The 24,973-nt window shown below is 44.7% G+C and overlaps 1 protein-coding gene and 1 pseudogene across 3 annotated transcripts; both read left to right on the top strand.

Annotated features, from left to right (window-relative positions):
* The first annotated feature begins 20,718 nt into the window (after window positions 1-20,718).
* Window positions 20,719-23,103, top strand: LOC125528988 (DEAD-box ATP-dependent RNA helicase 42-like). The gene has a single exon (XM_048693403.2). The coding sequence runs from the start codon at window positions 20,719-20,721 to the stop codon at window positions 23,101-23,103; it is 2,385 nt and encodes a 794-aa protein (XP_048549360.2).
* A 20-nt stretch (window positions 23,104-23,123) lies between these two features.
* LOC147984076 (DEAD-box ATP-dependent RNA helicase 45 pseudogene) lies at window positions 23,124-24,970 on the top strand (annotated as a pseudogene). 2 transcript variants are annotated; one of them, XR_015615835.1, is made up of 2 exons: window positions 23,124-23,804; window positions 24,076-24,970. The product of XR_015615835.1 is annotated as a DEAD-box ATP-dependent RNA helicase 45 pseudogene, transcript variant X2 (transcript). The 2 variants fall into 2 exon arrangements; XR_015615834.1 differs by having other exon boundaries at window positions 23,936-24,970.
* Window positions 24,971-24,973: the final 3 nt, after the last annotated feature.

Genomic DNA, 24,973 nt, shown 5'->3' with positions numbered 1-24,973 from the left:
AACATATACTCAGAATGTCTGAGTACCACAATCACTTGACTCAACTGGGAGATAATCTTCCAGTTGATAGTGTCATTGACAGAGTTCTTCAATCACTGCCACCAAGCTACAAAATCTTCGTGATGAACTATAATATGCAAGGGATGGATAAGATAATTCCCGAGCTCTTCGCGATGCTAAAGGCTGCGGAGGTAGAAATCAAGAAGGAGCATCAAGTGTTGATGGTCAATAAGACCACTAGTTTCAAGAAGAAGGGCAAATGGAAGAAGGGGAACTTCAAGAAGAATGGCAAGCAAGTTGCTGCTCAAGTGAAGAAGCCCAAGTCTGGACCTAAGCCTGAGACTGAGTGCTTCTACTTCAAAGGAACTGGTCACTGGAAGCGGAACTGCCCCAAGTATTTGGCGGATAAGAAGGATGGCAAAGTGAAAGGTATATTTGATATGCATGTTATTGATGTGTACCTTACTAATGCTCGCAGTAGTGCCTCGGTATTTGATACTGGTTCTGTTGCTCATATTTGCAACTCGAAATAGGGGCTACGGATTAAGCGAAGTTTGGCTAAGGACGAGGTGATGATGCGCGTGGGAAATGGTTCCAAAGTCGATGTGATCGCCGTTGGCACGCTACCTCTACATCTACCTTCGGGATTAGTTTTAGACCTGAATACTTGTTATTTGGTGCCAGCGTTAAGCATGAACATTATATCTGGATCTTGTTTGATGAGAGACGGTTATTCATTTAAATCAGAGAATAATGGTTGTTCTATTTATATGAGTAATATCTTTTATGGTCATGCACCCTTGATGAGTGGTCTATTTTTATTGAATCTTGATAGTAGTGATACACATATTCATAGTGTTGAAGCCAAAAGATATAAGTTTAATAATGATAGTGCAACTTATTTGTGGCACTGCCGTTTAGGTCATATTGGTGTAAAGTGCATGAAGAAACTCCATGCTGATGGGCTTTTGGAATCACTTGATGCTTGCGAACCATGCCTCATGGGCAAGATGACTAAGACTCCGTTCTCTGGAACAATGGAGCGAGCTACAGACTTGTTGGGAATAATACATACTGATGTATGCGGTCCAATGAGTGTTGAGGCTTGCGGCGGGTATCGTTATTTTCTGACCTTCACAGATGATTTGAGCAGATATGGGTATATCTACTTGATGAAACATAAGTCTGAAACATTTGAAAAGTTCAAAGAATTTCATAGTGAAATGGAAAATCAATGTAACAAGAAAATAAAGTTTCTAGGATATGATCGTGGAGGTGAATATTTGAGTTACGAGTTTGGTCTTCATTAGAAACAATGCGGAATAGTTTCGCAACTCATGCCACCCAGAACACCATAGCGTAATGGTGTGTCCAAATGTCGTAACCGCACTTTATTAGATATGGTGCGATCTATGATGTCTCTTACTGATTTACCGCTATCGTTTTGGGGTTATGCTTTAGAGAAGGTTGCATTCACGTTAAATAGGGCACCATCTAAATCCATTGAGACGACACCATATGAACTGCGGTTTGGCAAGAAACCCAAGTTATCGTTTCTTAAAGTTTGGGGCTGCGATGCTTATGTGAAAAAGCTTCAACCTGATAAGCTCGAACCCAAATCAGAGAAATGTGTCTTCATAGGATACCCAAAGGAAACTGTTGGGTACACCTTCTATCACAGATCCGAAGGCAAGATTTTCGTTGCTAAGAATGGATCCTTTCTAGAGAAGGAGTTTCTCTCGAAAGAAGTGAGTGGGAGGAAAGTAGTACTTGATGAGGTAATTGTACCTGCTCCCTCATTGGAAAGTAGTTCATCGCATAAATCAGTTCCAATGATTCCTACACCAATTAGTGAGGAAGCTAATGATGATGATCATGAAGCTTCTGATCAAGTTACTACTGAACCTCGTAGGTCAACCAGAGTAAGATCCGCACCAGAGTGGTACGACAATCCGGCTCTGGACGTCATGTTACTTGACCATGACGAACCTACGAACTATGAGGAAGCGATGATGAGCCCAGATTCCGCGAAATGGCTTGAGGCCATGAAATCTGAGATGGGATCCATGTATGAGAACAAAGTATGGAATTTGGTTGACTTGCCCGATGATCGGCAAGCCATAGAGAATAAATGGATCTTCAAGAAGAAGACTAACGCTGACGGTAATGTTACTATCTACCAAGATCGACTTGTTGCGAAAGGTTTTTGACAAGTTCAAGGAGTTAACTACGATGAGACTTTCTCACCCGTAGCGATGCTTAAGTCTGTCCGAATCATGTTAGCAATTACTGCATTTTATGATTATGAAATTTGGCAAATAGATGTCAAAACTGCATTCTTGAATGGATTTCTGGAAGAAGAGTTGTATATGATGCAACCAGAAGGTTTTGTCGATCCAAAGGGTGCTAACAAAGTGTGCAAGCTCCAGCGATCCATTTATGGACTGGTGCAAGCCTCTCGGAGTTGGAATAAACGTTTTGATAGTGTGATCAAAGCATATGGTTTTATACAGACTTTTGGAGAAGCCTGTATTTACAAGAAAGTGAGTGGGAGCTCTATAGCATTTCTAGTATTATATGTGGATGACATATTGCTGATTGGAAATGATATAGAATTTCTAGATAGCATAAAAGGATACTTGAATAAGAGTTTTTCTATGAATGACCTCGGTGAAGCTGCTTACATATTGGGCATCAAGATCTATAGAGATTGATCAAGACGCTTAATTGGACTTTCACAAAGCACATACCTTGATAAGTTTTTGAAGAAGTTCAAAATGGATCAGTCAAAGAAAGGGTTGTTCCCTGTATTACAAGGTGTGAAGTTGAGTGAGACTCAATGCCTTGCATAAGATAGAGAAAAAATGAAAGTCATTCCCTATGCCTCAGCCATAGGTTCTATCATGTATGCAATGCTGTGTACCAGACCTGATGTGTGCCTTGCTATAAGTATAGTAGGGAGGTACCAAAGTAATCCAGGAGTGGATCACTGGACATCGGTCAAGAACATCCTGAAATACCTGAAAAGGACTAAGGATATGTTTCTCGTTTATGGAGGTGACAAAGAGCTCGTTGTAAATGGTTACGTCGATGCAAGCTTTGACACTGATCCGGATGACTCTAAGTCTCAAACCGGATACGTATTTATATTGAATGGTGGAGCTATCAGTTGGTGCAGTTCCAAACAGAGCATCGTGGCGGCATCTACGTGTGAAGCGGAGTACATAGCTGCTTCGGAAGCAACAAATGAAGGGGTCTGGATGAAGGAGTTCATATTCAATCTAGGTGTCATACCTAGTGCATCGGGTCCAATGAAAATCTTTTGTGGCAATACTGGTGCAATTGCCTTGGCAAAGGAATCCAGATTTCACAAGAAGACCAAGCACATCAAGAGACGCTTAAATTCCATCCGTCATCAAGTGTCGGAAGGGGACATAGAGAATTGCAATGTACATACGGATCTGAATGTTGCAGACCCATTGACTAAGCCTCTCTCACGAGCAAAACATGATCAGCACCAAGACTCCATGGGTGTTAGAATCATTACTATGTAATCCAGATTATTGACTCTAGTGCAAGTGGGAGATTGAAGGAAATGTGCCCTAGAGGCAATAATAAAGTTGTTATTTACATTTCCTTATATCATGATAAATGTTTATTATCCATGCTAGAATTGTATTAACCGGAAACTTAGTACATGTGTGAATACATAGACAAACAGAGTGTCCCTAGTATGCCTCTACTTGACTAGCTTGTTTGTCAAAGATGGTTATGTTTCCTAGCCATATACATGTGTTGTCATTTGATGAATGGGATCACATCATTAGAGAATGATGTGATGGACAAGACCCATCCGTTAGCTTAGCACTATGATCGTTTAGTTTGTTGCTATTGCTTTCATCATGACTTATACATGTTCCTCTGACTATGAGATTATGCAACTCCCGAATACCGGAGGAACACTTAGTGTGCTATCAAACGTCACAACGTAACTGGGTGATTATAAAGATGCTCTACAGGTGTCTCCGATGGTGTTCGTTGAGTTGGCATAGATCGAGATTAGGATTTGTCACTCCGATTGTCGGAGAGGTATCTCTGGGCCCTCTCAGTAATGCACATCACTATAAGCCTTGCAAGCAATGTGACTAATGAGTTAGTTGCGGGACGATGCATTACGGAACGAGTAAAGAGACTTCCCGGTAATAAGACTGAACTAGGTATGGTGATACCGACGGTCGAATCTCGGGCAAGTAACATACCGATGACAAAGGGAATAACGTATGTTGTTATGCGGTTTGACCGATAAAGATCTTCGTATAATATGTAGGAACCAATATGAGCATCTAGGTTCCGCTATTGGTTATTGACTGGAGAGCTGTCTCGGTCATGTCTACATAGTTCTTGAACCCGTAGGGTCCGCACGCTTAATGTTCGATGACGATTGGTATTATGAGTTTATGTGATTTGATGTACTGAAGGTTGTTCGATGTCCCAGATGTGATCACGGACATGACGAGGAGTCTCCAAATGATCGAGACATAAAGAATAATATATTGGACCATGTTGTTCGGACATCGGAAGTGTTCCGGAGAGTTTCGGATAAAACCGAAGTGCCGGAGGGTTACCGGAACCCCCTGGGAAGTTATGGGCCTTAGTGGGCCTTAGGGGAGAGAGAGAGGGCCACAACCAAGAGGTGGCGCCCCCCCACAAGGGGAGTCTGAATAGGACTAGCGAAGGGGGCGTGGCCCCTCTTTCCCTCTCCCTCTCCCTCTCCTTCCTTCTCCTCCTAGTTGGACTAGGAAAGGGGGAAACCTACTCCTACTAGGAGTAGGATTCCCCCCCTTGGCGTGCCCCTTGTGGCCGGCCGGCCTCCTCCTGCCCTCCTTTATATACGGGGGAGGGGGCACCCCATAGACACACAAGTTGATCTTTAGCCGTGTGCGGTGCCCCCCTCCACAGTTTTACACCTCGGTCATATCGTCGTAGTGCTTAGGCGAAGCCCTGCGCCAGTAAATTCATCATCACCACGCCGTCGTGCTGACGGAACTCTCCCTTGGCCTCAGCTGGATATAGTGTTCGAGGGACGTCACCGAGCTGAACGTGTGCAGATCACGGAGGTGCCGTGCGTTCGGTACTTGATCGGTTGGGTCGCGAAGACGTTCGACTACATCAATCGCGTTACTTAACGCTTCCGCTTTCGGTCTACGATGGTATGTGGACACACTCTCTCCACTCATTGCTATGCTTCTCCTAGATGGATCTTGCGTGATCGCAGGAATTTTTTTGAAATACTACGTTCCCCAACAAATTCATCAACTTCATACCTCTCAAAAATGATTCATTAATAAGGTTGATCAGGTCTTATTGACAACCACTTTTGATTAGCATGAAACTGAAGAACTTTCATAAATCACTAAGTTACCTCAATGGGGATATGAATGTCCCCAACAATAAGCATTTCATATTTATTTTTGACAATAGGTAGAAGTATTTGAAAACTTCCAATAGTGATTGTCGAAGATTTTTAATAACATTAATACCATTCACTTGGAATTGTTTCTTTGGAAAGTGCACCGTATGCTCATTACCATTGATATGAAAAGTGACCTTGCTTTTATTGCAATCAATAACAGCTCCTGCAGTATTCAAGAAGGGTCTACCAAGGATAATTTACATGTTGTCATCCTCGGGCATCTCAAGTATAACAAAGTCAGTCAAAATAGTAACATTAGCAACAACAACGGGCACATCCTCACAAATACCGATAGGTATGGCAGTTGATCTGTCAGCCATTTGCAAAGATATCTCAGTAGGTGTGAGTTTATTCAAATCAAGTCTTTTATATAAAGAGAAAGGCATAACACTAACACCAGCTCCTAAATCACATAAAGCAGTTTTCACATAATTCTTTTTGATGGAGCAAGGTATAGTTGGTATTCCCGGGTCTCCAAGTTTTTTAGGTACTCCATCTTTAAAAGTATAATTAGCAAGCATGGTGGAGATTTCAGCTTCCGGTATTTTTCTCTTATTAGTGATGATGTCTTTCATATACTTTGCATAAGGAGGCATTTTAAGGATATTAGTCAAGCGAGTACGCAAAAAGACTGGCCTCAGCATTTCAGCAGAGCGTTCAAATTCTTCATCATCATTCTTTTTAGTTGACTTGGGTGGAAAAGGTATAGGTTTTTGAAACCACAGTTCTCTTTCTTTACCATGTTTTCTAGCAACAAAGTCTCTTTTGTCATATCTTTTATTCTTAGGTTGTGGCTTATCAAGATCAACAGATGGTTCTATCTCAACATCATTATCTGGTTCTTTATTATTTATTTGAGTATCTTCATGAACCTCATCATTATCTTTTTCATTATCAGAAGGTGAGTGTTCATTACCAGATTGAGTTTCAGCATCAGAGATAGAAGTTTCATTATCATTATCAGGAGGTTTTTCTATTTCAGGTTCACTAGAAGTATGCAAAGTCCTATCATTTTTCTTCTTCTTTTTCTTTCTAGAAGGACTAGTGCATCAGTGTTAACTCTTTGTGAATCTTGTTCAATTATTTTTGGGTGTCCATCAGGATAAAGTAGTTCCTGAGTCATTTTACCTCCTCTAGTTGCAACTCTAACAGCAAAGCCATGTATATAATTATTCATTTCATCAAGCAATTCTCTTTGAGATTTAGCAACTTGTTCTAACTGAGTTTGAACCATAGAAGCATGTTTTCCAACACCTCTAACATCATTTGAAAATCTAAATAACAAGTCACTCAAGCAAGCAATCATATCAGAATTGTATTTCAATTGTTTCATAACATTGCATTGAAGTGATCTTGTTTTCTAATATAGTTTTCAAACTCATAAAGGCATTGGCTAGGGTGCATATTGTGAGGATTATCATTATCATTGAACTTCATTAGAGAATTTACCTCTACCACCTTAGGCAGTGGTGGTGTATTAAGCCGATGTATTTCTTCAATAGGAGGTAAAATTTTAACATCCTCAGCTTTAATACCTTTTTCCTTCATAGATTTCTTTGCTACTTGCATATCTTCAGGACTGAGATATAATATACCCCTCTTCTTCGGAGTGGGTTTGGGCGGTGGTTCAGGAAGAGTCCAATAATCATAATTTTTCAATATATTATTCAATAATTCTTCAGCTTGTCCAATAGTTCGTTCCCTGAAAACACAACCAGCACAACTATCTAGGAAGTCCCTAGAAGCATCGGTTAGTCCATTATAGAAGATATCAAGTATTTCATTTTTCTTAAGAGGATGATCAGGCAAAGCATTAAGTAACTAGCAAAGCCTCCCCCAAGCATGTGGGAGACTCTCTTCTTTAATTCGCACAAAGTTAAATATTTCCTGTAAGGCAGCTAGTTTCTTATGAGCAGGGAAATATTTTTTAGAGAAGTAATAAATGATATAATGGGGACTACGCACACAACCAGGAGTAAGAGTATTGTACCAAGCTTTAGCATCAACCTTTAATAAGAACAAAAATAATTTGAAAATAAAGTAATAGCGAGTCTTCTCATCATGAGTAAAAAGGGTGGCTATATCATTCAACTTAGTAAGATGTGCCACAACAGTTTTAGTTTCATAACCATGGAAAGGATCAGATTCAACCAAAGTAATTAACTCTGGGTCGATAGAGAATTCATAATACTCATCATCAATAAAGATAGGTGAAGTAGCAAACTTAGGATCATATTTGATTCTAGCATTCAGAGATTTTTCTTTATACTTGCATAAAAATTTCTCTAGATCATCTCTATCCTTACAAGCAAGAATATCTCTAGTTGTCTCCTCATTCATAATATAACCTTCCGGTACCTTAGGCAATTCATATCTAGGAAGGCTAGTTCTAGCAGATGTTTCAGGAGTTTTAGTTTCAAGCTCATCATCAGATTCAACAAGATCATGTTGTATTACTCTAGCAATTTTTTCATCAAGAAATTCACCAAGTGGCACATCATCATTATCAAGCAAGGTACTAGCATCATCATAAGAATTATCCATAGCAGAAGTAGCATCATCAATAACTTGCGACATATTAGAATTGATAGCATGTGGTAGTGTTGCAAGTTTACTTATAACAGAAGGTGAATCTAAAGCAGAACTGGATGGCAGTTCCTTACCTCCCCTCGTCTTTGAGGGAAATATCTTAGTCTTAGCATCCTTCAGATTCTTCATAGTGATAATATGATAATAATCCCAAGTGACTCAATAAATATAGCTATGCTCCTTGACAACGACACCAGAAAAAGGTCTTGATAACCCACAAGTATATGGGATCACAATAGTTTTTGAGGGTAGAGTATTCAACCCAAATTTATAGATTCGACACACGGGGAGCCAAAGAATATTTGAAGGTATTAGTAGCTGAGTTTTCAATTCAACCACACCTGGAGATTAATTATCTGTAGCAAGTAATCAGTAGCAAAGTAATATGATAGTTTTGATAATAATAGCAGCAACAACAATAACGGTAACAGTGATAGCAGTAATTTTGTAGCAAGTGTAACAGTGATGATAGCAGTAGTAACTTAGCAAGGACAATATAAGATAAATTCGTAGGCATTGGATCGGTGACTTGTTGGATGATATTCATCATGAGACAGTTATAACCTAGGGCGATACGACACTAGCTCCAGTTCGTCAATATAATGTAGGCATGTATTCCGTGAATAGTCATACGTGCTTATGGAAAGAACTTCCATGACATCTTTTGTCCTACCCTCCCGTGGCAGCGGGATCCATATTGGGAATCAAGGGATATTAAGGCCTCCTTTTAATAGAGAACTGGAACAAAGCATTAACACATAGTGAATACATGAACTCCTCAAACTACGGTCATCACCGGGAGTGGTCCTGACTACTGTCACTCCGGGGTTGCCGGATCATAACACGTAGTAGGTGACTATAACTTGCAAGATCGGATCTAAAACATGGATATAATTATGATAACATAAATGGTTCAGATCTGAGTTCATGGCACCCGGGCCCAAAGTGACAAGCATTAAGCATGGCAAAGTCATAGCAACATCAATCTTAGAACATAGTGGATACTAGGGATCAAGCCCTAACAAAACTAACTCGATTACATGATGAATCTCATCCAAATCCTCACCGACCAGTGAGCCTACGAAGGAATTACTCACTCCCGATGGGGAGCATCATGGAATTGGCGATGGAGAAGGGTTGGTGATGATGAAGAACGAAGATCCCCCTCTCCGGAGCCCCAAACAAACTCTAGATTTGGCCTCCCGATGAAGAACAGGAGGTGACGGCGGTACCGTCTCGTGGATCGCAATAATTCTTTCTCCCTGATTTTTTTATAGAATAATGTGATTTTATAGCATCAGTTTCAGGGTCAGCGGGGCCACCAGGTGGGGACAACCCACCTGGGCGCGCCAGGAGAGGGGGGCGCACCCTGGTGGGTTGTGGCCACCCAGGTGCCCCTCTCCGGTAGGTCTTGGCTCCAGAAATTCTTATTTATTATATAAAAATTCCTCACAAAGTTTTGTTCCATTCCGAGAACTTTTATTTCTGCACAAAAATAACACCATGGTAGTTCTGCTGAAAGCAGCGTCAGTCCGGGGTTAGTTTCATTCAAATCATGCAAATTAGAGTCCAAAACAAGAGGAAAAGCATTAGGAAAAGTAGATACGTTGGAGACGTATCAGCGTGAGTTGTGAAACTATTCCACATTGTTTTAAATGAAGGCCAAACTCGTAACTCAAATATTCCCCTCTACGATCAGATCGTAGAAACTTTATTTTCTTGTTACGATGATTCTCCACTTCACTCTGAAATTCTTTGAACTTTTCAAACGTTTCAGACTTGTGTTTCATTAAGTAGATATACCTATATCTGCTCAAATCATCTGTGAAGGTTAGAACATAACGATACCCGCCACGAGCTTCAACACTCATCGGACCGCATACATTGGTATGTATTATTTCCAATAAGTCATTAGCCCGCTCCATTGTTCCGGAGAACGGAGTTTTAGTCATCTTGCCCATGAGGCATGGTTCACAAGTATCAAATGATCATAATCAAGTGATTCCAAAATCCCATGTGCATGGAGTTTCTTCATGCGCTTTACATCAATATGACCTAAACGACAGTGCCACAAATATGTTGCACTATCATTATCAACTTTGCATCTTTTGGCATCAATATTATGAATATGTGTATCACTACGATCGAGATTCAATAAACCGTTTACATTGGGTATATGACCATAGAAGGTTTTATTCATATAAACAGAACAACAATTATTCTGTGACTTTAAATGAATAACCGTATTGCAATAAACATGATTTAATCATATTAATGCTCAACGCAAACACCAAATAACTTTTATTTAGGTTCAACACTAATCCCGAAGGTAGAGGGAGTGTGCGATGGTGATCATATCAACCTTGGAATTACTTCCAACACACATCGTCACCTCGTCCTTAACTAGTCTTTGTTTATTTTGCAACTTTTGTTTCGAGTTACTACTCTTAGCAACTGAACCAGTATCAAATACCGAGGGGTTGCTATAAACACTAGTAAAGTACACATCAATAACATATATATCAAATATAGCTTTGTTCGCTTTGCCATCCTTCTTATCCGCCAAGTATCTAGGGCAGTTCCACTTCCAGTTACCATTTCCTTTGCAGTAGAAGCACTCAGTTTCAGGCTTGGGTCCAGCTTTGGGCTTCTTCATGGGAGTGGAAACTTTCTTGCCATTATTTTTGAAGTTTCCCTTTCCTTTTTTTCTTGAAACTAGTGGTCATGTTAACCATCAACACTTGATGCTATTTCTTGATTTCTACCTTCGCTGATTTCAGCATCGCGAAGAGCTTGGGAATCGTTTTCGTCATCGCTTGTGTATTATAGTTCATCATGAAGTTCTAGTAAGTTGGTGATAGTCACTAGAGAACTCTGTCAATCACTATCTTATCTGGAAGATTAACTCCCACATGATTCAAGCGATTGTAGTACCCAGACATTCTGAGCACATGCTCACTAGCTGAGCTATTCTCCTCCATCTTGTAGGCAAAGTACTTGTCAGAGGTCTCATACCTCTTAACACGGGCATGAGTCTGAAATATCATTTTCAGCTTCTTGGAACATCTCATATGCTCCATGGCATTCAAAACATTTTTGAAGTCCTGGTTCTAAGCCGTAAAGCATGGTGCACTAAACTATCAAGTAGTCATCATACCGAGCTTGCAAAACGTTCATAACGTCTGCATCTGCTCCTGCAACAGGTTCGTCACCTAGTGGTGCATCAAGGACATAATTATTCTGTGCAGCAATGAGGATAATCCTAAGATCACGGAGCCAATCCGCATCATTGCTACTATCATCATTCAACTTAGTTTTCTCTAGGAACACATCAAAAAAATAAAACAGGGAAGCTATACGCGAGCTATTGATCTACAACATAGATATGCTAACACTATCAGGACTAAGTTCATGATAAATTAAGTTTAATTAATCATATTACTTAAGAACTATCAACATAGACATCCCTCAAGTCATCTAAATGATCATGTGATCCATATCAACTAAACCATGTCTGATCATCACGTGAGATGGAGTAGTCTTCAATGGTGAACATCTCTATGTTGATCATATGTACTATATGATTCATGTTCGACCTTTCGGTCTCCAGTGTTCCGAGGCCATGTCTGTACATGCTAGGCTCGTCAAGTTTAACCCGAGTATTCAGCATGTGCAAAACTGTCTTGCACCCATTGTATGTGAACGTAGATCCTATCACACCCGGTCATCATGTGGTGTCTCATCACGACGAACTGTCGCAATGGTGCATACTCAGGAAGAACACTTATACCTTGAAATTTTAGTAAGGGATCATCTTATAATGCTACTGTCGTACTAAGCAAAATAAGATGCATAAAAGATAAACATCACATGCAATCAAAATATGTGACATGATATGGCCATCATCATCTTGTGCCTTTGATCTCCATCTCCAAAGCACCGTCATGATCTCCATCGTCACCGGCTTGACACCTTGATCTCCATCGTAGCGTCGTGGTCGTATTGTCAACTATTGCTTCTACAACTATCGCTAACGCATATTGATAAAGTAAAGCAATTACATGGCGTTTGCATTTCATACAATAAAGCGACAACCATAAGGCTCCTGCTAGTTGCCGATAACTTTTACAACACATGATCATCTCATACAATAACGTATATCACATCATGTCTTGACAATGTCACATCACAACATGCCCTGCAAAAACAAGTCAGACGTCCTCTACTTTGTTGTTACAAGTTTTACGTGGCTGCTACGGGATTTTAGTAAGAACTGTTCTTAACTACGCATCAAAACCATGTGGTCATTTATCAGGTTTGCTGTTTTAACCTTTAACAAGGACCGGCCGCAGTCAAATTCGATTCAACTAAAGTTGGAGAAACAGACACCCGCCAACCACCTTTATGCAAAACTAGTTGCATGTCTGTCGGTGGAACCGATCTCATGAACGTGGTCCGAGCCGCTTCATCCAACAATACCGCCAAATCAAAATAAGACATTGGTGGTAAGCAGTATGACAATCACCGCCCACAACTCTTTGTGTTCTACTCGTGCATATCATCTACGCATAGATCTCGCTCGGATGCCACTGTTGGGGAACGTAGCATGCAATTTCAAAAAAATTCCTATGCTCACGCAAGATCTATCTAGGAGATGCAAAGCAATGAGAAGGGAAGAGTGTGTCCACGTACCCTCGTAGACCGAAAGCAGAAGCGTTTGACAATGCGGTTGATGTAGTCAAACTTCTTCTCATTCCGACCGATCAAGCACCGAACGTACGACAGCTCCGAGTTCTGCACACGTTCAGCTCGATGACGTCCCTCGAACTCTTGATCCAGCAAAGTGTTGAGGGAGAGTTTCGTCAGCACGACGGCATGGTGACAGTGATGGTGAAGTGATCCTCGCAGGGCTTCGCCTAAGCACCGCAAGAATATGACCGAAGGCGTAAACTGTAGAGGGGGGCGCCGCACATGGTAAGGAATCAATGTTGTGTGTTCTAGCGGTGCCCCCCACATATATATATAGGTGGGAGAGGGAGAGGGGCAGGAAGGGGCGCCCCAAGTAGGAGTAATCCTACTTGGGCGCCTCCTACAAGTCGGCCTCCCCCCTTCCATAAGTGTCGGAGGGGGAAGGAAAGAGAGGGGGGACGGGAAGGAAAGGGGGAGGCTGAATCCTCCCCTTTCCTTCTCCCTTCCCTCCTTTCCTTTCCCCCTTATTTCAGCCTATAGGGTGTCCCTCTCTTGGCCAATTAGGTTCATATACTTTGCCGGGGGTTGCCCGGAACCCCTTCCGGTGACCCGATACGTACCTGCACAAAACACTTCCGGTGTCCAAATACTATTGTCCTATATATGAATCTTTACCTCTCGACCATTTCGAGACTCCTTGTCATGTCCGTGATCGCATCCAGGACTCCGAACAACATTCGGTCACCAAATCACATAACTCATATAATACAAAATCGTCATCGAACGTTAAGCGTGCGGACCCTACACTACTAGGAAAAGGGCTATAGATAGGATTGATACTAATGGCGCACCAAGGAAGCAGTGCGCCACTACTATATACTAATGGCGCACCGGTTGGTGATGCACCATTAGTGTGGAAGACACTAATGGCGCACCAGAAACTGGGTGCGCCACTAGTATTAAATTATTATTTTTCCATTTTCCCATACATACTAATGGCGCATCAGGTCAGGGGTGCGCCATTACTAGTTCTAAGTAGTAATGGCGCACCAAGCAGACAGTGCGCCATTACTGTAAATTTTTTTATTCTTTTTTTTGCAAAACTACTAATGGCGCATCGTTTCACAGTGCGCCATTACTAGTTTAAACTAGTAATGGCGCACTATTACCCGGTGCGCCATTAGTATATATATTTATTTTTTTACTTCAAGATTCACGCGTTTCACTCGTTGTTTAAACTAGTAAAGAGCACAACTCATGTTTCACGCGTTGGTTCAAGCAGAAGCTTCTGTCGTACCCTTTACATGAAGATTCTTCCGCGAAAGAACAACTCATATTCGCCTTGTCACAGGGCGCCGAGCACAACCTGATGACCTATGAGGCGTACGATATCAAATTTGAACTCATGCATATTTTTAAACTCATGAATATTTTTAAATTTCATGGGCACTTTTCGAATTCATGAATATTTTTTCAAATTTGATGAATATTTTTAAATCTCGATCGCTACCCCCCTTCATCTCGATCTGATCCCCCCCCGCACCCTCCCCCGCTAGCTCCACCGCTGCCGACGACCCACCGCACCCTCCCCCGCTCCACCGCCGCCGCCGACCCACCGCACCCTCCCCCGCTCCACCGCCGCCGCCGACCCACCGCACCCTCCCCGGCCCGCTCCACCACCGCCGAACACCCCCCGCACCCTCCCCCGCTAGCTCCACCGCCGCCGACGACCCACCGCACCCTCCCTCGCTCCACCGTCGCCGCCGACCCACCGCACCCTCCCCGACCCGCTCCACCGCCGCCGAGCACCCCCATTTGATGATATTTTTTCATATTCATAAAAAATTATTACTGTTTTTATAAAAAAATATCAAAAAATAGCAACAAAAAATAATAATAATAAACATACTAATGGCGCACCGCTCGTGTAGTGCGCCATTGCTATCTAAAAAAACATTCTAATGGCGCACCGCTCTGGGATGCGCCATTGCTATCTAGAAAAAACATTCTAATGGCGCATCGCTCAGGGGTGCGCCATTAGTAATCTTCCCCCCTAGCCCGACCCCTTCGTCCCTCCCTCTCGCCAGATCTAGTCCCCCCCCCCCCCCCCCCGCGCGCTGCCCCGCCCCACGTCGCCGCCGCCCCTACGTGCGCCGCGGCCCCCGCGCCCCCACCACTGCAGCTCCGCCATAGCCGACGCCTCCGCGACCTCGCCGTCGCCGACAGCCTCCCCGCGTCGGCCCCTGCCCTGCGCCGCCTCTACCTCAGTCCGGGCACGGGGTGCAGGACGACGACTGCGGGCGCCGGCCTCCCCACGACCAACCGAGGCGCCCAGGAGGCCTCCCCGACGACCAATCGAGCCATCCCTTCGACGCCGCCGCTGCCAACCCCAACCCTGACCCCAACCCTCCGGCGACCGGCCGCGCCCGCCCAGGTACCTCTCCTCCTTCCTCCTTCCTCCCTCTCCTCCTTCCCCATGGAGAAAATGATATAGCTCCTCCTACAACATGTATAGATCAATCAGTTCAGTTCTAGTGCTGCTGGACTTTTGCACCATACAAAAATGTACTACTAGTTGAAAATCTTTACTTGAGAGAGCTTCATAAGTAGAAGGTTCCAAAGAATAAAAACCAGTACTAGCACACTAGCACAGTAGTACTGCCACCTCCCAGAGTGTTGAAAATCTTTACTTGAAAGCCTGCAAATGCATGTACACACAGGTAGGGAATGTAAGATGAAGCATGTACTTTACCAACTAATCTAATGGGCTGGCACAAAGTGAAAACCAAAACAATAGTTAATCAAGCAGAGGTAGATTAGATTAGATGGCAAAAAGCACAAATGTCCCTGCCTATCCATTTTTTTTCTCAAGTTGAGCTGGTAAGTTTCAGATGTTCAATGATGCTGTAGGAAAAATTGGATGAAGAAAGATGTGTGTGGCTGCCTGAGAGAAGTATTTGCACAAACAAATTATAATTAATGTGTTGATGAAATTTTGGGTTTTCAAATTGGAACCAAAAACCAACCCATACCTTTTGACTCTTTTGGAATTTCCCGAACATTTTTTTGTTTGTTCCCTTTCACTGTTTGGGGACTTTTGACTTCAGAATGAACCTTACTAAGATTCAACTAAGACTAATTAACTGCATTTGATGTCACTATATTCTATGAATAACTTCAGTTATGATCTGTACTGGAAAACTTCAGTTAACACTCATTTTTCAGTTAACTCCTTACAGTTCAGATCATATTTTGATTGTCAATAATAGTGGACTTTTAAGGCTTTCTTAGAGGCAATACTAGTGGATTTTAGGCTTTTTTACATGCAATAATAGTGGAATTTTAGGCTTTTTGGAGGAGTGTGTTTCATGTCGGCCTACAGTGATGAATTAGTCAGAGGATTGTGCCTTATGATTGTGCCAAAGCTACCCATTGTATCTATTTGCTTGTCCTTCAAACAGGGGCAAGACTGTTACAGAAAAATTACTTGCAAGCATATTGTGATTTACTTGCAAGCATATTGTGCCTTAGTTACAGAAAAATTACTTGCAAGCATATTGTGGTGACCCACACTCTGTTGGTTCACACTCATTGAGTTCGCTCGTGAAGGGCCGCTGCTGCTTGAGGCCCTTGAGAGGCCCTTTGTGTCGTGATGATTTTGCAGGTACCCCGAGAGGCCCTTGAGTTTGCCGGAATGTTGATTAACTTCCGTTCCGGCAAATTCGGGTACTCCATATGTCCTATTTTCAGCAAAGGTCATGCTGAAATTTTCCGTGAATTTTAGCATGACTTTGCTAAAAATCGGACATATGGGGTACTTGCTACTAATGCATGGGCCGGGGTATCTTAGTACTTAATTAAGTAGGATCAACTGCCCCTTTATTCTTGCTGTATTAAACCATAGGTGGCAATAGAGCCAAGTGATTAGTGCCAAGTGATTAGGCCCAACCTAGGGTGCCTCGGCATCGATAAACCCTAAATGATGAAAACTTAACTTGGCTGCCCCGGATGCCTCGGTGTCGATGAGAACCTAAATGATGTACGCTTAGGCTTTTAGGGTGCCTCGGCGTCGACAAACCCTAAATGATGAAAGCTTAGGCTTTTAGGGTGCCTCGGTGTCAACAAACCCTAAATGATGAGACCATGATCTTGTTCCTTGACAATAACCAACTTTTTGACCAAACTTTTTTCCTATTTGGAGCGAAACATGGCCCACAACGATGAGGCCAGTGGTTCGGGCGGCAAGAAATTCTGGGAGCTGTCCCAGGATATGTCGTCATCATCATCGGACGAGGAAAGTCTCCCGGCGGAGTGCGACTGGTGCCACGACAATCGAGGTCTGTGCGACATGCCTCACCTGGACGATGATCGGCGCTTCAGCATTAAGCTCGAGGAGACCTTCGAAGTTGAAACGGTACACAATGACGACAAGTGTTATTTTCATAATTAAGCATGACTTCAACTATTTCAACGTGTAATTTTCATCTTTTACAATTCGAGTATAGCTTATCCCATGCCATGCAAGACGCCATGTCTTAGAGAGGATGGATTTTGAAGACCATGAAATTTATAAAACAAAGAAAATTCACCTAAGGACTCATCACGATGTGGACTTTGAAGTAAATCTATATAATTCTGAGAGCGTAACCCATTTTGGTTGCAAAAATTGGGAAGCGTTTTGCAAGATGTATGGTTTTGATGAGGGTATGCTTATCACCATGGATCTTGGTAATCCTGACATCAACCAAGACAATATGGACATTTGGGTCCTTGTTGATACGCCTCTAGTTCTACCGCTATGTGAGTTTCTCAAACATAGTTATTAGCTAATTTATATTGTTTATTTCAAAATAGTTGACAACTTATTTCCATTGACAGCTTATTTTTATTGTTCAAAGAATGTGCGGGAGATGGTAGACAAAACCCACTACACCGATGGCTCCGAATTAACAACTTATAAGGAGAAAAATCATCTGGTCGGATTTTGTACTGACATTGAGAATTACACTATCCACAAACAAACTCCTGAACATTATGGTAAATACATGCCACTAGTGCATGTGTTCAACTACGGTAACTACCATGGAGATACCCTGGTAAGATTTTTACTATTACGATATCCGTGCATCTTTTGCATACTTCTAAAACTAGTACATCATTGCTAACTATGAAGTTATTACTATGTTTTTCAACAGATAATCCCAGAGAATTGTGTGCCTCATATGATGTATCTGAAAGGTAGTGTTAATGTTTTGAACATACAGCCAGGTCGTCCTACGAATCTCAACTGTCCATACAAGATTTCTAAAAGAAATGGAGACATGAAAATCAAAGGATGGAAAAAATGTATGGACAGTCGTAAGGAGCTTCTTGGAAGCAAAAGGAAGCGAAGCGCAAGAATTGGAGATAGGATGTTCTCCATTCTCCATAATGGAGAGTCAGGGTCTATATTGGTTTATGCTATTTTAGCTTAAATAGGGTATTTAGGTCCTGCCTAATACTGATGATCATGTGCTAAGAACAATTAAGTAGGGTTGGTTCGAAGACTATCAAGATAATGATTGTATGACTTGTTATGAATAACGAGTATAAGTTGTATGATGATGATTAGTAGGACTTGTTAGGATTAGTATTACTTCCGACAAACTCGATACTCGCAGTCTTGAGACTTGTAATGTTTTATCTTTGTTCGGTCTTTTGAATTCGGAGACTAATATGATGAATTGTATTCGGAGACTAATCTTCTATTGTATTCAATGAATCTGATGTTGCTGTGTGCTGCTGTCTATATTCTGTCTAATAATATATTTTATATTCTGTCTAATAATATATTTTGTAACCTGCGCAAAAATCAGAAAAGGAAAAAAACCAAATATTCATACTAATGGCGCATCACCACCAGATGCGCCATTAGTATGCCAAAGGATACTAATGGCGCATCAACAGAGAATGCGCCATTAGTATGACAAAGCCATGCTTACGTATGGCCCCCGGGAGGCACACTAATGGCGCATGCTATTACATACTAATGGTGCACTAGTTGGTGCGCCATTAGTATACCAGATACTAATGACGCACCTGTGGTGCGCCATTAGTAAGATATACTAGTGGCGTGCTACTAATGGCGCACTGGTAATGCGTCATTAGTAGGCAAAACCAGTGCGCCATTAGTAGGCCTTTTCCTAGTAGTGCTACGGGTTCGAGAGTTATGTAGACATGACTGAGACACCTCTCCGGTCAATAACCAATAGAGGAACCTAGATGCTCATATTGGTTCCTACATATTCTACGAAGATATTTATCGGTCGTACCGCAATGACAACATACGTAATTCCCTTTGTCATCGGTATGTTACTTGCCAGAGATTCGATCGTCGGTATCTTCATACCTACTTCAATCTCGTTACCGGCAAGTCTCTTTACTCGTTCCGTAATACATCCTCCCGCAACTAACTCATTAGTCACATTGCTTGCAAGGCTTATCATGATGTGCATTACTGAGAGGGCCCAGAGATACCTCTCCGATACTCGGAGTGACAAATCCTAATCCCGATCTATGCCAACCAAACAAACACCTTCGGAGATACCTGTAGAGCATCTTTATAATCACCCAGTTACGTTGTGATGTTTGATAGCACACAAGGTATTCCTCCGGTATCCGGGAGTTGCATAATCTCATAGTCAAAGGAATATGTATATGACATGAAGAAAGTTATAGCAATAAAACTGAACGATCAACATGTTAAGCTAACGGATGGGTCATGTCCATTACATCATTCTCCTAATGATGTGATCTCGTTCATCAAATGACAACACATGTCTATGGTTAGGAAACTTAACCATCTTTGATTAACGAGCTAGTCTAGTAGAGGCTTACTAGGGACACTGTGTTTTGTCTATGTATCCACACATGTATCAAGTTTCCGGTTAATACAATTCTAGCATGAATAATAAACATTTATCATGATATAAGGAAATAGAAATAATAACTTTATTATTGCCGCTAGGACATATTTCCTTTAGAGCCTGGTCGGGCATCATCCCTGTCCCTGATGTAGACTTGATATGCTAACTTTACCGAGAAGATCCCTTTGTTGTCATAGTGCCAGGCATAATAGTGTTTGGAAAATCTTCCCGAATAGGTTTAGCTAGGATATATAATGTCTGCATCCGCTTGCCAGAATATATCTCGGACCAGCAGCTCATCCCATTCCATCGTGACAGGGTCGATCAGTTTCGAGACCCGTGTGAGAACACATTGGCCTTGGCCTTTCGGTGTACAGGGACACCTAGAGCCATCTCTTGCAATCCACCGGTCACTCAATATCCTTATATTTGTGCCATCTCCAACCCTCGAGATCACCCCTTCTCTCAATAACGCAACTCTCTTTATGATACTACGCCATGTGTAGGAGATTCCTGGTTTTGCTTCGGCCTCTAGATTGTGCAATCGGGGAAATATTTCGCCTTAAGAACTCGTGCACACAAAGAGTCAGGAACAGTAAGCATGCTACATGCTTGTCTTGCAAGCATTGCTAAATTGAATCCATAAAAATCTCTGAACCCTAATCCTCCTTTACTTTTTGGCTTTGTTAGCACTCTCCAACTCGGCCAGTTTTAGTTTTTCTACCATGGCAATTGGGGTGTTCGCTGATAGATCTACGTAACAAATGTTTGTCAGATAAACGCGTCCTATATCTTTTCCCGTGAATTCTTTTTTTTTGGACATTTTCCCCCATGAATTCCTTTTTTTTTTTGAGAAGTTCTCCATGAATTCCTGTGCGACCGATTCGAACTGGGTATGTATTCGGGTCACGCTTCTGTCGCGTAAACAATCCGTATCCGTCTCTGTGTTTGTTTTGCAGCCCAATCAATAGTCGGCGGCCTGCCGAGGCCCGGCACCGCCTATATAACTTTCTCCTCCTAGTAATTCCCCAACCAACGCACCACACAAATCAAGCCGCCGCCATGTCGTCCGGCGACGATGAGCGCGTCTCCAGGCTCTACCACCGGGGACAGGACAAGGACCGCGACCGCGACCACTCCTCCTCGCGCCGCCGCCACGACATGGACCGCGACCACTCCTCCTCACGCCACCACAGGGACGGCGAGCGGGAGCGGGAGCGCGATCGCGATCGCGACCGGCACCACCGGGACAAGGAGCGGGATCGGGAGGAGCGCAAGGCGCGGGAGCGAGCCGAGAAGGAGCGCGAGAGGGAGAGGCAGCGTCGCGAGGAGCACCACACGGAGAAGAGGTCGAGGAGGCGGGATGAGCTCGATGAGGAGAACGAAGACCGTGAACGCGATCGTAAGAGCCGCCGCCGGTCCTCGCACCACCACCACCGCGATCCGGAGCCGGAGGCGGCGCTGCTTAGCACCAGGGACGGGGAGGAGGCGGAGAGGCAGCGGAAGAAGAAGACGGAGGAAGACGTGGAGGCCGAGCAGCGGCGGCAGAAGAAGAAGATAGAGGAAGACGCGCAGGCCGAGCGGCAGGGGCAGAATCAAAAGGTGGAGGAAGACACGGAGGCCGAGCATCAGCGGCAGAAGAAGAAGATGGGGGAAGACATGGGGGCCGAGCAGCAGCGGCTCGAGGACGAGATGGAGCGGCGCCGGCGCCGCGTTAGGGAGTGGCAGGAGAAGAAGCGCCGTGAGCAGCAAGAGGACGCTGCCGGCAGTGCTGTGGCTGATGGCCCCGGCAAGTCCGGGATGAAGTGGAGCCTGAACGGCGAGGAGTCGGATGAGGATGGCGGCGCCGGGACAGGTGCCATGGACGTCGACAAGTCGAACGGGGGAACTAGCGGTGCTGGCATGGAGGAGGATGAGATTGACTCCCTCGACGCGTTCATGAACTCGATACAGTTGCCGCCGGCGACAACATCGACGGAGAGCGTGATTGCTTACGGGGATTATCATGAAGGCGGCATGGTCTCCAACGATGCAGCACCAACGGGGAGAATCATGCAAGGGGATGAATCTGACTCAGATTACGACGACGACAACGACGACCCTGAGGGTGGATCAGGTCTGATAGACCATGTCAAGAAGACCAAGGCGGAGAAGCTGGTCACCGCCGACCACTCCAAGATCGACTACCAGCCATTCCGGAAGAACTTCTACACGGAGGCCAAGGACATCAAGGAGATGCCGGCCGAGGACGCCGCCGCCTACCGCGAGCAGCTGGACCTCAAGGTGCGGGGCAAAGGCATCCCCAAGCCGATAAAGACGTGGATCCAGAGCGGCCTGACCAGCAAGCTGCTCGGCACCATTAAAAAGCTTGGATTCCACAAGCCGATGCCGATCCAGGCGCAGGCGCTGCCGGTGATAATGAGCGGGCGCGACTGCATCGGCGTCGCCAAGACCGGGTCGGGCAAGACCCTGGCGTTCGTCCTGCCCATGCTGCGCCACGTCAAGGACCAGCCGCCCGCCGCGCCCGGGGACGGCCCCGTCGGGCTCGTCATGGCGCCCACCAGGGAGCTCGTGGTGCAGATTTATTCAGACATCAAGAAGTTCTCCAAGGCGTTCGGCGTCAACTGCGTCGCCGTGTACGGGGGCTGCGCCGTCGCCCAGCAGATCAGCGAGCTCAAGCGCGGCGCCGAGATCGTCGTCTGCACGCCGGGCAGGATGATCGACGTCCTCTGCACCGGCGCCGGCAGGATCACCAACCTCCGGCGAGTGACGTTCCTGGTGCTGGACGAGGCCGACAGGATGTTCGACATGGGGTTCGAGCCCCAGATCACCCGGATCGTCCAGAACACCCGGCCGGACCGGCAGACGGTGCTCTTCTCCGCCACGTTCCCGCGGCAGGTGGAGACGCTGGCGCGCAGGGTGCTGGCCAGGCCCGTGGAGATCCAGATGGGCGGGCGGAGCGTGGTGAACAAGGACATCACGCAGCTGGTCGAGGTGCGGCCCGACGGCGAGAGGTTCCTCAGGCTGCTCGAGCTGCTCGGGGAGTGGTCTGCCAAGGGCAAGATCCTCGTGTTCGTGCGCGCGCAAGACAAGTGCGATTCCCTGCTCAAGGAGCTGTTCCAGCACGGGTACCCCTGCCTCTCCCTCCACGGCGGGAAGGATCAGAACGACCGCGAGTCGACCCTCGCCGACTTCAAGAGCAACGTCTGCAGCCTGCTGATCGCCACCAGTATCGCCGCGAGGGGCTTGGATGTCAAAGATCTCGAGCTCGTCGTCAATTATGATGTCACCAATCACTACGAGGACTATGTCCACCGTGTCGGGCGGACCGGCCGGGCCGGCAGGAAGGGCTGCGCCGTGACGTTCATCTCCGACGAGAGGAGCGGTACGCGCCGGACCTCGTCAAGGCTCTGGAGCTGTCCGGACAGGCCGTGCCGGAGGACCTGAAAGCCCTGGCGGACCGGTTCATGGCCAAGGTGAAGCAGGGCACGGAGAAGGCACACGGAACAGGCTACGGTGGAAGTGGTTACAAGTTCGATCACGAGGAGGACGAAGCGCGACAGTCGGCAAGGAGGGCATACGGGTACGAGGAGGACGAGCCCGAGCCGGATTCAGACCACCCCGACGAGGAGGAGGAGGACGGAGGCGCCACCGCTCTGCCAGCACCACCCACCATGGCCGCCCTCACCGCTGCTAGCAATGCCGGCGGGCCAGCATTGCTCCCTCCACCGGCTGCTCCTAACCAGCAGAACATTGCCGCTGCTGCGGTGAACGTGCAGAGCGTTCTGGCGAGGATACAGGCGCAGGCAGCGCCGGAGCACTACCAAGCCGAGCTGGAGATCAACGACTTCCCGCAGCACGCGCGCTGGAAGGTCACCCGGAGGGAGACGCTGGCGCCCATCGAGGAGTGGACCGGAGCGGCGGTCACCACCAGGGGCACCTTCATTGCCCCCGGCCAGATCGTCGCCGCCAACGAGCGCAAGCTCTACCTGTATATCGAGGGCCCCAACGAGTCGTCCGTCAACAAGGCGAAAGCGCAGCTGAAGAGTGTCGTCGAGGATTGCGCCAACCAGGCGCTCAATCTGCCCGCCGGAAAATACTCCGTCATCTGATCCGCAGATGTTGGAATTCACTCCTGCTTGACAAAGGTATCATAGATTTGAAACAATACTGGATGCTTGTGTGTAGACCCGATATGCAAACATTACCAAGTTCTATGTTGCTTTTTGTGTGTAATACATTTTTTTTATTTACTAACTATGCTTTGGGTACATTGCAGATCACAATCCTGGACTTCCCAGACATGCCACTATTCTTTTTAATCTATAAGCCATTATATACTTCTGGAAATTTACTAGCATGCAACTTTTTGATGATTTCTATGATTCTTTTAACAAATTTTGGTGTTCTTTTGGACAGGAAGCTTAAAATGCTGCTGGTGGCGGCTGCCTTTCTGTTTTCTGGTGCAATTTTAAAGCTGTGCCCTTCGGAGTGATGATGGAAGGAAGCACAAGATTTGGATCTGTTTACGTTATTATTGTTCTGCACTTATGGAAGCTATGAAAAAGACTACACCCTATATTTTAGTTTGGATTATATTATGCAACACTTTTACCTTGTGAATTGTGATTCAGTTCATTCCATACATGTTAAAAAGTTCAGGCATGATGCTTCCGGAATATGATGTTCTTGTTTTGATCTTCAGATGTGTGTTCAAGCCAAGGACCGTGTTTGCGAGGTGGCGGAGCTGCTGGTGGTCAAAGGAGCTAGATCTCATATTTTCATGGGATAAGTATATTTTTCGTCCTCGAACTCTGGCGATAGTATAGAAATCGTCCTTCAACTCCGAAACCACTAAAACTCAATCCCTCTACTATTTAAACTGGATATTTTTCGTTCCTTGCGACGCTTAAAGTGGTTTTGGTACGATGTGTACCCGGTTTTGACTAAAATCGTCCACGTGGCCTGGTTTTGACTGAAAATGTGACCGTAAATGTGCAGTCTAGTTCATCATTTACAGTAAATGTGCAGTAATATTTTGGATGTCTGCTTCAAGTTCAAATGTGGCAGTAAATGTGCAGTCTAGTTGATCATTTACAGTCAATGTTACATCTGGTGCTGCAAGTTTTCAAGTTGCAGGAAATAAAAGAGCAAAGAAATTCCCAGCAAAACTACTGGACTAGTGTACGTGTACTCATGTTTGTGGTTATCCCTTGTGGTTATGTCAGAATTCATGTTTGTGGTTGCTTGTAGTATTTCTCACTTACTTTGTCAGACTTTGAGAATTCCCTTGTGGTTTGCTTGTGGTTTGAGAATT

Source organism: Triticum urartu, chromosome 2A (assembly GCF_056163025.1).
Source record: "Triticum urartu cultivar PI428250 chromosome 2A, HENAU_Tu73, whole genome shotgun sequence".
NCBI lineage: Eukaryota > Viridiplantae > Streptophyta > Magnoliopsida > Poales > Poaceae > Triticum > Triticum urartu.
The sequence above is the reverse complement of the archived record's forward strand: the minus strand, read 5'-3'. Positions and strand labels throughout refer to the sequence as shown.